The following is a 14,075-nucleotide window of genomic DNA, read 5'->3' as shown; positions in this document are numbered from 1 at the left end:
GATGAATGTTTGCCGGGCCGGGCTTCATGGGCTTGACATTATTGTTGCTGTGATTATAATCTATGAGTACCTTGTTGTTTGAAGAAGGCTTCATTATATCGGCCCGATAAGCAGTATTCGGGCTCTGTGTTGCCAGTGGGCGGGCAGGAGAAACTCGGCGTTTAAAGGCCCTGAAAAACTGTCGAAATGTTCCTTGGGACTGGGTTTCTGATTTGGTGCTGCTCTGCTTCTTTGCCATTTCACAACTACTGACTTATTTGTTTTTTGTTTTTTTTGTGAGATAGGATATATATTTGGGAAAAAGAGCAAGGATGAGGATGTTTTTAATATGAGGCCGGGATTAAGGTTATATATACTATATGTTACTAAATAAGACAGTTCCTTATCGCTAATCATTAGGACTCTATGATGTGAAATGATAAACCTGGTGCCAAATTTCCACAAGATATTCCTCATGGGCCATGCTAAACAAGTAATTATAAATATGATTCTGTCCATCAGGGAATCATATTCCTCACGACTTTCCCACGCTTTCCTTTTTTTTGCAAAAACATGAATGTAAGAATTTAATGTTTATGTGCTTTTATAACGATCTCAAGTTAATATTATAATAATAACTAGATATACAATTAAATATTTTGTATATATATATATGATTCGGGTAAAATTATTGAGTTCTCATAAACCAATATACAAGCTTGTACATCCGCCCCCAAAATCACTAAAAAGAAATGGCCGCTCATGGAAAATTTTGTACAAATGGTGTCAGTTAATTGTCACAATTTTATGCGGTGTAAAATATTGTGTGTTTATACATATTAATGGAGAAAATATTACTATGCATATAAAATGAACTTTTTGTGCAAAAGTCTATATGTGTAGTAGTGCGGAAGTAACTAAAGGTAATGGCATCAGATTCGAAAGGGGAGGGTAGTCGGGTGTTTCTATACGTTTCAAAGTCTTTAAAGTATAGCAAGACTTGGACTATTAATAGAAAAAACAGGGAATTATTGGCTGTAAGAATCGCATTTTGCCTGTTGAGAGACAACATTTTCCGTTTTCCTTAAATAAACGCTATAAATTTAAAATAATTAAAGTTGAAGCCACGAGAGACATCGTGATCATATATCCTTGGTTAGAGATTTGTGTTCGAGATAAAATGAATCTGAATTAAACGAGATTCGAATATTTTTTTAAAAATTAAAAAACAGAGGATATTCAGCTACATAGGTCCGTTCTTTGTGTTCAAAATCAACGGCATAGGTCCATTCTTTGTGTTCAAAATCAACGGCAGACTAGAAGGCGAACAAGGTATATACTGCATTGGGCAAGAAGAAGAAATTAAAATGGAAGACATCAAATTTCAAATCATAGCTTTAAGAATATTAGGAGTAATATAATAATTAATTATACAGTAATAAAGTGCTGCCGTCATTCCAGAATTTGTTCGGCTGGATGAGAAGGATGCTAATTGGCTAACTTTTCTTGCCATTACAAACTTTATAAGCATAAATTTCTATGAAATAATAATAAAACAAGGAGCTAGATATTGCTTTGGCCTTTGTTGGAGTGTCACCTACTAACGAATATATACAAATATGCGTTGTTAGTATTAGAAAAAATATTAGTAGTAGTATGTGTGAAGTTTTCAATGAATACTCAGCCACATTGATATAGTTAGAGAATAATTTAACACCTGATTGATTATTCACATGAATCTAAAGGCGCCGGAAAAGGAAACACCATTTTCATGAAAAGGGTCACAAATTGAGAATTAATTAAATGGTGGAATGAATTGTTATAATTTTGACAATTGAATTAAGCTCACTCTTCATTTTCTCCACATAATATCAAGTTAGATTTTTGTGGACTCATATATTTTTGAAATAATTAAAAATATGTTTACTTGTCCTATATTAATCGAAAGAATGAGTTATTTCTTTATAAGGCCTTTAAATAATTCAATCACCAATTAGTTCTAAAGTTATGTCAGATCTAAAATTCATTTTCATGACCAAAAAAATATTCAAAAGACTTTTGATGGAACAGAATAAACATAAACTCTTGAATAACCTTACTTCAAAATGGATGAGCTCTTTAAATTAAACTACAAGAAAAATTTTGTTCTTTCCAAATAACTTGCTCCAGCTTTCTTAGAAAATCGTTCTTGCCCATTGTAGAGCGGAGCCTAATTAAGTACTCTAGACGTTATGGTCTAAAGCTAGCGTTAATCAGATTTTTCAAATATTTTCAAGTTTCCAATAACTGATTCATACCAATTTCTGGGAGAAATTTCATATCTACACACAAAATTTCAAAACTTTTCCGAGTAAAAAAATGCATGTCCAAAAACATCTTCAAGTTTCAAAAACCACAACTTCAAAAGCTCAATTTTCAAATTTCAACTTCAAAATCTATGACTAGAGAATTTAAATCAATAAGTAGAAATGATAGTTGAAGTGCTAGCTCGAGTATGTGAAACAAAAAAGAACAAGTTTAACCGTTGAGATGGAGATTATTGCATCATATAACGGCATAAAAATCTTCAATTTATGATAAAATCCAGCTCTCAATACCATCTACAAGTTAATATCCGAGTTCCCAAAAAGGATAACAATTATATAAACCTTTGAATGAGCTATTAGAACCAGAAATTTGATTTTATGAGTGAGAAAGTGATATTTAGCAGACGATTTCAACAAGGCAGCGAGAGAATCAGCTTTCTGCTCGTCCCATGTGAGCTGTTACAACCTAAGGCTATGATCCAATGTGCAGATCAATGGCGAAAAGTTTTCACAACCTGCTCGATCCGTCTCCTACAAAGAGGGCAGTTTGTCAAGTGTGAAGAGCACGTCATGCAACAGCACATATGACCACACCTGCGAAACAAAAAGGTAAGTGCACCAAAAGTATCATAGTATCAAGCTATCACAATTTTCAGCTGCACAAAAACCAACATAAAGTGCTCAAGTTTCGCATTGGCGCTGGGATGTCAAATTAAACATCCAACAATAATGTAATTATATTAGAGGGTGAGGACACTACACCTTCAGTATCCCATCTCCTTGTTCCAAGGAACAGAGTGTTGCCAGCCTACTCTTAAGAGCAATACAATGATGTTAAACAACAACATACCCACTGTAATCCCACAAGTGGGTCTGGGGAGGGTGTTGTGTACCCAGACCTTACCCCTACCTTATGAAGGTAGAGAGGTTGTTTCTAAAAGACCCTCAGCTCAACTACGATGTTAAACAATATATAGTTATTGTAGAATAATAGATCGAACAAAATGCTCCTATTCTGCAGCTTTTTCCTTGTGTTCTTCTACTATTACCCCTCAAAAGTTCTCTAGTTAAATTGTGCAGTGTGTTTAAGTGGATTTGTCCAAATGGGAGGGATCAACCCAACAGCAAAACACTCGAACAGAATTGGAAAATAGGAATATCTGACGACAAGTCTGGGAGATGCTTATTTTTTTCAGAATCTCATTCAGCAGCCTAAACATGGACAAAAAGGAGTTATCCGTCCTTAATCAAATAAAATGGAACTCAAATATCCCTCAATGCAAAATAAGTTGAGGCGGCTGCATGAGTTCTCCATATCCATTTCGCTCTATTTAGACACTCCGTTCCAATACTAAACAATTTGCCTTCTTAGATCTTCGTTGTAAACTAGTTTTATCTGAATTAGTTTTTTTTTTTAATCAGTAGTTTTATCTTGAATTAGTTGGTATAGCTTATATGAACTGTACTTCTATTGTGATTGGTTAGTCATACAACACTAATAAACCACATTCCAAACAAGTTGGGGTTGGCATACAGTTCCTGAAATTTTCGCAACATAGCAATGTCCCGAAAATCTGAACTTTTGCACATGATAGCTTTCACGAAAGGGTCTTACGGGACAAAAACTGAGTTGTATTCCTGCTCCAGACATATAACGCATAGATCTGGCATTAAGAGGTCCTTTTTATTATCCACTCCATTCTCAGCTGTAGCATTAGAACCTAAAAATAGAAAAGGAAGCAAAATAAAATAATTGGTTAGAACCTAAAAATAGATAAGGAAGCAAAACAAAACAATTTGACTGCAAAGCAACCAAAAGGTTGAGATATTAAGGTAGAAGTATGTAAACCAGGCAAGCTTACCTTCATCCTCCTGTCCTGCTCTTTTAGCAGCAGCAGCAAGAACTCTGCATGTACAAGTGTTTCTCAAATTTAGGATTATCACTCAAAAAGGGTAAAATAAAGGAAAAACAGAAAAGACAACTATCACTTGAACGGTGTTGTAACAACATCAATGGAAGAAATCCAGTAACATAAGAACATAAGAATGAAGGGCACACAATCTATCCCACTCCAAAAGAAATTGATGTACAAATATATTTCAAGAAGTTCAAAGCCATAAGCATTAAGAGATCTAGACCATCAGAAAAGATAACACCAGAACTTTTGGCAAGCTCACTTCCTAAACCAGATGAGCCAAAGTTGCAGGATTGGAAATTTTAAGGGGAAAGCAGAGAAGCAAAGTTTCGCTACTCAGGACTGTTTTAAGTTGATGTTAATAGGAATAACCAACCTAATCAATCTGAACCTCATAAAAACAATCATCAGATTAGCCAAAATGAAGTTCTAACTAATAGAATCAAGAATTCACCAAAACTATAAAGAAAACCAATGAAAGGAAATACATATGCAAGTCATATATGTCTTTATCCTATACTAGCATGGATAAACTAAGGAATAACATTCCCTAAACGGACCTTATACAAAAGTGCTAGATTTGTAATCAATCTACTAACATAAAAAAAAATGCACAAAAGTTTGGCATACTGCTTTATTTTTCCTTGTTATGTAGTGTCACAGTTATAAGGTGGGAATATAATTGTATTTGTAGGTAAAGTAGAGATGAAGTTCAATTATTTTGAGAATGGATGTGAATGCAAAACTTATCATTTTAGTAAATTTGCTCTTGCACCTTCTTGGTGTTGCTCATCATTGTCAGTACCATTATCATATATGTATCAAAAAGAAAATGGAAAAAAAAATCACCGAGATTTTTTGTTTGCTTTAACAAGCTCCATAACTGAAGAGCCTCTTGACACAATGTTTTTCTTTTTTAAAAATAAAGCAACAGTTACTTATGTTATGAGGAAAAAACCTGTACACAAACAGTGTACCAAAAAGTAGAGAACTCCCATAAAATAACACTTCTCTATAAGAAAATAATTCATCTTATATTTAATAACATGGACCTGGTGGATGCACCAAAAGTTATATCAATAATAAAAGGCAAGCCTAAGCGATGCAAAGTCATATTCCACCCCTTCAAAAACTCTCCTATTCTTTTTTTTTTTGACAATGGTAATTGTTTCTATTTCTGTAAAACAGTACATAGGTTGTACTGAAAACCATATTTACATAAGGAAACTCTAATAAAACTGACCTATCCCTATAATGAGTCTAAGACATCAATGATAGAGACAATATCATTAGAGTAAATCTGATTACACCAAAAACACAGATTCAAAATGCAATTCAGTTTGACTTGTTGCATACTACTCTCCCTATTCTCAAGAACTCTAAGGTTCATCTCTTTCCAAATTTCCATTTTGTCCACCATATAGTGGCAGGAACAATTCTCCAATTACTTATGTTTTTTTCTTGTGACCCTGCTTCTTCCCAGCTATATAGAGCCTCTGAAATTCTCCTAGGCATGGACCAGGAGATGTTTTTAAGTCTCAGGAACAGATTCCACAACTGGCTAGTGACTTCGCATTGGATGAACAAATGATCAACTGTTTCTGCAGTTTTCCCACAGAAAAAACATCTAGAGCAAAGTGTAACTCTCCTCTTCATTAAATTCTCCTGTGTCAACACTGCTTCTTTAGCCAGTAACCACACAAAGCAAGCCAACTTGTAGGGGATCTTGGCTTTCCATATATGTCTCCGGGGTCATTTGAGTAACTGCAAATTTTGATGGTTCAGCTTCCTGTATGCTGCACCTACTTTAAACATCCCTTTACTGTTTCCCAATCACTGCAATTTGTCCCTTCCTGTTTCCAGACCACTAAACTGATCAATGCTTCTAAAAAATTCTGTTACTCTTGGAATTTCCCAAAAATTCCATTCTTGAGGACTCCATAAGTCAGCTATAGTACTTTGTTGCTGAAGAACTAAACTGTGGATGTCAGGGAAGAGGGTCTCCAGATTTCCTTCTGCATGCCAATCATCCTTCCAGAATCTAGTTCTTATGCCATCTACCACTTTGATCTTGGTGTTTGGTTTGAATTCATTCCAGAGTACTCTAGTGGATTTCCATAAGCTAACACCATAAGGGGTGGTAACCTCCTTTGTCATCCAACTATCACGCTCTTCATATTTTGCATTTATGATTGAGCTCCACAGATTCTGGTTATCATTTGAGTACTTCCAAAGCCACTTCATCCTTAAAGCTTTGCTCTGGTTTTTCAGGTTCTTGATCCCCAGACCCCCAACTCTTTTTTCAGTGATCACAGTTTTCCATTTGACTAAGTGATACTGTTCTACCAAAATACCAACATAAGTATCATGGAGGCTAAATATCAAGCTCTTCGCAAAGTTGGAAGGAGGTAAATACCAAGAAAGTTACCTTCAGCTGAAAAATACTAGGTCACAAATATTTCAAGGGGCTAACGTTCACCTTAGCCTACTACTACTTTGCTTATCTAAGAACTGGGTAGCGCAGTTTGGTGTTTGTGTCATTCATCAAATTCAGTACTCTTAGTAATTTACTCCATTCATTCTCGGGAAGGATGAGTAATCAATGGACTGACAACATCCAAACGAGATACGTGTATAAACTATTTCTTGGGCACAAACCTCATCATAGTTGATGTCCTCGGAAAAAATTCCATCTCTCCCATGTGGAAAAGAACGTGCATATAAAGATCTTCCTCATTTTCTATTAAAATTCAGTATAACATGCCTTCCTCAAATTTTCAGTAGAATTCACTATAACATGCGGTCCAAGCCCATAACAACAGAATAGGGTCCATTTATGTGTAGGAACCTGATAACAGATAAAGTCTAAAGGTTTTTCCTGTCTTGGGTGGTATCTTATGCATCCTTTCTCTATTTTGTCATTATAAATATTTTCTCATATCTTGTCACTAAACTCTAATGCAGTTGATGAACAAACACTTCGTGAAAAAATCCCAGTAATAGCTTCTGTCCTTTCTCTCGCTCTCCTGTTAGCTTTCCCTCTTTCTCCCCGTACTACTTGATATCCTCTCTCTCGTCCCTCTGTCCTCTTTTTATTACAGCATCGAACCCTCATCTCTAAATTACATATCTGGCTTTCCCATCTCTAAATTGAGCAAGGGACGCAGGTGAAGAAGAAAGAGACATCTTAAACTGTTGCATCTCAGCTCATCCTTAAAATCAAACATGAGCAGAAAGCATAGTGAGGTACAACTCCTACCATGTAGTAATTTTTGTACAAGCATCTCTAATGTACCCAGACATTTATGAAGTGCTTTAATAGATACAAAACTCGGAAGGAAGGATTAGCAAGGGGCGAAAGGAAAAAAGAGATTAAACAAACTGCAGTTTTAAGAGTCTTGAGAACATACCTCCTGCGCAGTTCCCAGTGACGCTTTCTTTCCATCACATAATGAAAAGTATGCTTCACAAGTAGATATACACCGACGGCAGTAAAACCCATTGAAGCATACTTGTACCACCTGAAAGGAAAAGAACTTATCAATACTATGTACGAGGCTAACACCAACAATTCCTGGAGGCGCCTTGACCTACTCATGAGTCATGGGGGAATTGATATGTTCATGCAAGTTATTTCATGAACTTTTATTTTCTAGACATATCTTTGTTGAACAGATATGATAGTGGCAAGGGTACTTTATATAGATCCTACAAAATATACTACCAACCTAATTGAAGTAGAACATACTCATGTCTATGAGTGTGAACATTACATTGGATGTGAGCATGTGAAGAAGTATGTAAAATTACTAGGGGAAATATAGGGGTGATTACAGTTGGAAAGTAAAGCATATCAACCTTGCCCATCTCCCAAGATTTGCAATGAGCTGGTCAATAGTTTTATGAGAGATATAAAACGGGCCTTTGTGTGGTCGTTGGATCCGAACTGTACCAATGTCATCTTTAACAGCCTGATACAATCACAAAGGAAAATGAACTTGAGACACAATACAAACAGATCTTATATGAATCCAGCCCCCTTGACGCACACAGAGAAAGGTCGACTAGTGTTCAAGCAGAGTAATGTGGTAGAAGTGAACAATGTATGCTCAAGTATAGTAAGAGTAATCTTGTAATATTGGGTGCATTCTAATCCTCTTATTTCCTTGATAGCTATTTCTATTTGCTATTTTTATTTATTAATTTCCCTTTAAAACTATTCCCTACCAATCAGGTCATGATGGCCATGAAAAACTCAAGGAATCACAAATTAAAAGCAGGTCCAAACTCTGGATGCTTGCTTCCACTCAACTGCAACAAAACAACTGAGTCACTTGATATATTTTGAGGATGTCCATGGGTCTTGATATGTATTTTATGTAATTCAAGGATGTGCACTATTTAACCAGTTAGTTGAATTTCTGTAACTCTTGGATCATTTTGAGTTTGTTCTAGAGTTGAATCCTCTCTGTAAGTCACCGCTTCTTCTTATTATTATTCTTTTTTTTCCTTCCAAGAACCACAATTACGTGATGCAACAAAGATCTCTGGAAACTATTACTAAGAGTTACCTTACAGAAAACAAAAGAACTATATAGAAGGTGTTCTGTTTAACTATCATTCTTCTTAGCTGTCATCAATTCTATTCACAGTTAGTGTTAGGAATACATTTTTTTGATAACATCAGTGTTAAGAAAACATAGTGAGCGACTAAACAATAAGCTGACAGAGAGTTGCTATTAGCATCATATGAATTCTGTTAATTTGTGTTACTTCCTTATATGAAAGTGTTGCAACTTTTTCTGCTCAAAAGGCATATCATACCTCACCAACAACAGTCAAAGGAGTACCAATTGGCAGCACACGTTCAATCCTTTTCACTCCAAGCATCTTCAAAAGTAATCATCAGTAAATTAACTTCACCAAAATATATAAAAACAATGGTCACACGAACAGATATGAAAGTGACTGGTGAGAGTGGGTTCCTGCAATGCACTACGTTCTACACTTACGAAGCTAGTTAAAAATGGCTTTGGCCTCCTACCTACTTATAAAAATAATAGGTCAGAGTCAAAGTAACCATCAAAAATTTTTACACCCAAGAGTTATGAATATACAATTACAACCTGCACTATGATTAGTTGCGAAAAGCAGACGAGGAAAAGGAAAGAAGAACAGACTGTTCACCATCTCCATGGAAACTATTTATTATCCCCCTTCGTTTATTTGGTACAATTAGCAAAGAAGATTCATCTCTTCACTTCTAAATTTTGGTAGAGAAAAATTTGGAGACATTTTCTCTTCCCTTTCTTTAACATCATCTCCATTTCCTTTATTTCACCTCCTCTTCGTTCACCCAAAATGAACTATAAAGTGAAACCACACCCAAGCATGCCTATGACTTACATGTTGAACAGCAGTTATATGTCAAAACAGACCTTAAGACCTTGGAGATAATCCAATGTCCCTCGCACAAATGATCGCCCTGCTTCTTCAAAGACTTCACTTCCAACTGTCAGTACCAAACCCGTGGCACCACGGCCACCAACCACAAACGTGCGACCTGTGCCATCATCCTAGTAAACAAGTCAAAACTATTAAAAATTCATAGATCAAAGTACCATAAAATTATTAAGAATTCATTTATACATGATTATTAAGATAGAAAAATAAGAGGAAGTCATCACAACCAGGTACCACGGAACTTCTTTACACATCGAGAGCATCAAAGCAGAGTCTTGTATCCAAGAGCCTGCATCATTGTGTTTCAGAAAATGCTGTTCGGCCTGTATTTATATCAAGAACATTTAAAAGAACACCATTGAGAGGTAAACAAACATCCCATGCTATTATTTAAAGAACGAGATAACATACAGTTTCTTCCACAATCACACCTCGTAGACCACTGTACTCACAGTTAATTGGTGTATCTGAACCAACCCTTCCAGATATAGTAACCACCAGAGGCAACACCTTGGATGCAGTATCTAGTAGTTGTGCTAAAATAAAGGAGTACAAAGATCATTCAAGGTTGAGAGAATTCACGAACAAAAGACACAATAAGATATATACCTATCTAATATCTTATTTGTAATGATGCAGAGCAAACATATATTCCTCTTTCGAAAATCATTTTATTAATTAAACCAAAATTTTGCCTGAATTACAATGACACATATTATATTAATCATCCAAAACTTCCATCCAACTATCCATGCATAAAGGATACCATCTTTACATAAAAAATACAAGGAACACAGTAAATCTCCACAAAAACTTTTCAATTCCTTCAATAATCTTCTACTCTTTATCTCCAGATCAACCAGAATATACATAAAGGAATAACCTTCCTAATTTCTTAATTTATCTTCCAAGTGTTGATCCTCCTCCAAATATTTTTTCCCATTCTTGGATGCAACCACACAGTAGTGACAAAAGCAATGTTAGAAATCAGAGTAAATGAAGCTCCACAGAGGCACAGAGTAGTGGGAAAAGCACAATGTGCAAGTAAATGATCTGTATTTTCCTCTCTACTCACATGCAAGATCAATTTAATCAATTATCACTACCTGCCATCTCTTTGTTATGCTGTTTGCTGTGAGAATGGCATCCCAGCTTGGGCACAAATTGGAGCTTTTGTCTTCCTACACCCACAGAGATTCAATGTCTTCTCTGTTCGTTAGACATTTATAACAAGATCTAACTGAAAAACTTTTCCGCAATGGTCCTCTTCATATCATTCTCTTGTCTCCCTCCTTAGATATTTGTAGATTCTAGTGAGAAATTATTCCATGTCATCCCATTCCCAATTTTCAATGGTTCTTCCGAAAACTATGTCCCACTGTATTCACCAGAACTCCTGATCAAATCTGTAAAAGTAGCTTCTTTCTTCCTTCCAATCACAAACCGTGCAAAGTTTATGGTTAGTTCCATACCCCCACCCCAAAAGAGAAAAAAACTAACCAACCATCTTGCATAAAACCATATACAATTTCTATTTCCGAATACAAACATTGCAATTTGAGAAGTATGTCAATCCTTTTATTCTTCCTTGCTATAGGCAACAACAACAACAACAACAACACAATGAAATCCCACAACGTGGGGTCTGGGGAGGGTAAAGTGTACGCAGACATGACTCCTACCAAGGTAGGACGGTTGTTTCCAAAATTGGAGTAACATCTTTAGTGGACCAACGTGCTTGGTATTTCCATCTTTTAGTTGCAATCGCCGTTGTCCACAGAGCTGATGTGTCATTTGCAAGGCACCGTAATCACTTCCGCGAGAGTACTTATAAAAGGTTGAAATGTCATGAACACCCAACCCCTCCCCCAAAAGGGGTCATCCCCTACTTTCATTCGACTAAATGATACTTCATTTGCCACTGTAAGACAGAAACAAGACAGCAGTACAGGGACATATAGTAGGTATGAATCCTTGACAAAGCAGACCTTTTGAGTTTTTTTGTTTTTGTTCAGAAAGCAGACTTTACAAGGGGTTATTTTAATCTGTCTGACAGAACTACTTTTTCCCATTCTCTAGCCTCTCAAATTTCTCTATCACCGAACTCCACTACTTGGTGTTTTAAACTTCCTCCCTTAGGTAATACAAAAAAACTGAAGCCAATGACACTACTTTTAATCCACTAGACCACTACCAGTATCAATTCCAACTTTCTCACGTTGACTCGTAGTCCCAAAACTGCTTCAAACCATACCAACATCTCTCTTGAACAAGTACATAATATCTCTCGCCCATGCCCAATGAACACCCTCATGTTCCAGCTACTCCAGTAATTTACTGAGTGCCTTCATAACTAAAAGGAACACAGGGAGATACGGATATCCTTGTCTAATACCTCTGCTGCTCATAAGAAACCAAAAGGAGATCCATCAATGTTAAACGAAAACCTTCCCACAGAACTGTAATGAAAAATTCATTCCTTCAAATGAGAGGAAATTCAATTTGCATGGTCATGCACCTTTTCCGCATCCACTTTGTATAGTATCCCCAATTTAATCAACGTACCACGGGACTGAAGCGCCTAAGTATATCATCCACCACTGCCTGACTCTCATTTGGTGCTCACTCAACATATATATTGAGATCCACCTAAATTTGAACCTCTATTTTTCCAGTTTAAATTAGTAAGCTAAGCTGCATCAAAAACAATTATGGTACACAAAGCTAATCCTCCGACCCCCTACCCTTGGTCATTTGATGGGAGATGTAGAGGGAACCGCAAATAGAAATTTTCCCTACAGTCGAACATACTACTCAAAAGAGTAACAAGTGTAGTGGCACCACACACTAAAAACCTATCTGCCCCTCTTCTCTTTTCCCAATGGATACAAAGTTAGTTCTTTAAATAAAGTGGCTGAGTTTTCTTATGAATGACTGATTCAGTAAAGCCTGCTGTACAAATATACTGCAACCTCCTTCTAGTGGTAATTGAGACGTCTATTGAAAGTGATTACTGGAGAGACTAAGCCATCCATATGATATCTAAAAAACAAAGTTACTTACCAAGATCTTTCAATTGATTAACCCTTGTAACGGATTTAAGCACTTCAGCATCTCTGCATTAGAAAACAAATCTGAATTCATGGACATATATATATATATATACATACCTAGTAGAGCAATGAAATTCGAGAACCAGAAAAAAAAAATTGGAAGAAGAAAAGTAGAAACCTTCCACTGCTCCTGCCGAGAAGGTAAAGTGCAGCTGCACTTAAACAGCAAGAGAGTCCGCCCCATGGAACCATTTCCGGGATAATAAAGCCTATAGCTTGGCCCTAATGAATGAAATTATTACTAAGCAACACAATTTTCAGGCGACAAGAAATCATAGGAGAACAAAAATAGAGCAATTACAAAAGGGGCACAGCAATATGTGGATTTAGGACTGGTAAAACTGAAAGAGAGAAAATTTATATGAAAAAAAAGGGGAGTTAAAATTCGGATTAAAAAATTGAAGGATTTTGAAGAAGAGGACACTCCATAAGATGCCAGGAGTGGTTGATAGGAAACTTGAGAGCGCAGTTATGTTGATCCATCCATGCTTTTTATCTAGCTATGGTACAAGACCACAGTCCATAATCCATTCACTTCTTCTTTGTTTTTTTCAAAAGAAAAGTCAGAAAACAAACAAGTTTTTTATTATATATAAAGTGTTAAAATTACTTTTTAACTATTCGAAATAGAGTATATATATTTTTAAATTATATTTTGACTCAAAAAAAAATCTTTCAAGTTATACAATTGCTCATTTTTACTCTTTCGTTATGTGACAATGCATGTATATTAATTTATGTCATATAGGATTTCCACATAAGCACTCTATCCACCTCATTTTATCAATTAAAAGACTTAAACCCACTTATTAAAGATCCAAACTTGTTTTACATAGTTTAGATATGTAGTTTGATAATTTGATATTTGAGAACAGAATTTTAGAATTATGAAATTTGGTATGAAAAATTAATATCATTTAATATTCGATATATTTTAAATATCAAATTATTTACTTAATAAAAGTCATATATCAATAAACCAATCAATATAAATTCAAAAATAAAATTAAAGACTAAACATAAACAATTCAAATAGATATGTATGCAGAGGGCTAACTAAATAGGCGGTCTTTTATGGTATTGACTCTTGATCAATTGTGCAGAATGATAAAATGTTGACAATGTTGCAGTTGACATTGGGCAATATTTTATCACAAAACACTAAATTCTGAAAAGATTTAAGTACATATGCTTAAGTAATAATTCATTTGGATTGTCCATTTGTGTTGGGGGTGCATTGATTTCTCATTTCTTTACACAGATGTTTATTAGTTGTGTTAATTTATTTTTCTTGATGT

At 35.5% G+C, this 14,075-nt stretch overlaps 1 protein-coding gene across 1 annotated transcript; it reads right to left on the bottom strand.

The window, feature by feature from the left end:
* Positions 1-2,528: 2,528 nt before the first annotated feature.
* LOC129898963 (E3 ubiquitin-protein ligase SP1) lies at positions 2,529-13,321 on the bottom strand. Its single transcript, XM_055973690.1, has 11 exons — positions 12,896-13,321; positions 12,728-12,780; positions 10,076-10,200; positions 9,892-9,987; positions 9,640-9,777; positions 9,026-9,091; positions 8,060-8,172; positions 7,612-7,722; positions 4,148-4,191; positions 3,901-4,006; positions 2,529-2,879 (listed from the first exon to the last, which is right to left on the bottom strand). Exons 1-11 carry the CDS (start codon positions 12,967-12,969, stop codon positions 2,777-2,779), a joined length of 1,029 nt encoding a protein of 342 aa, XP_055829665.1. The 5' UTR covers positions 12,970-13,321; the 3' UTR covers positions 2,529-2,776.
* Between the last annotated feature and the right edge of the window lie 754 nt (positions 13,322-14,075).

Source organism: Solanum dulcamara, chromosome 8 (assembly GCF_947179165.1).
Source record: "Solanum dulcamara chromosome 8, daSolDulc1.2, whole genome shotgun sequence".
In the NCBI taxonomy this organism is placed as follows: domain Eukaryota; kingdom Viridiplantae; phylum Streptophyta; class Magnoliopsida; order Solanales; family Solanaceae; genus Solanum; species Solanum dulcamara.
Note: the sequence above shows the minus strand (reverse complement) of the source record. Positions and strands in the feature narration are given on the sequence as shown.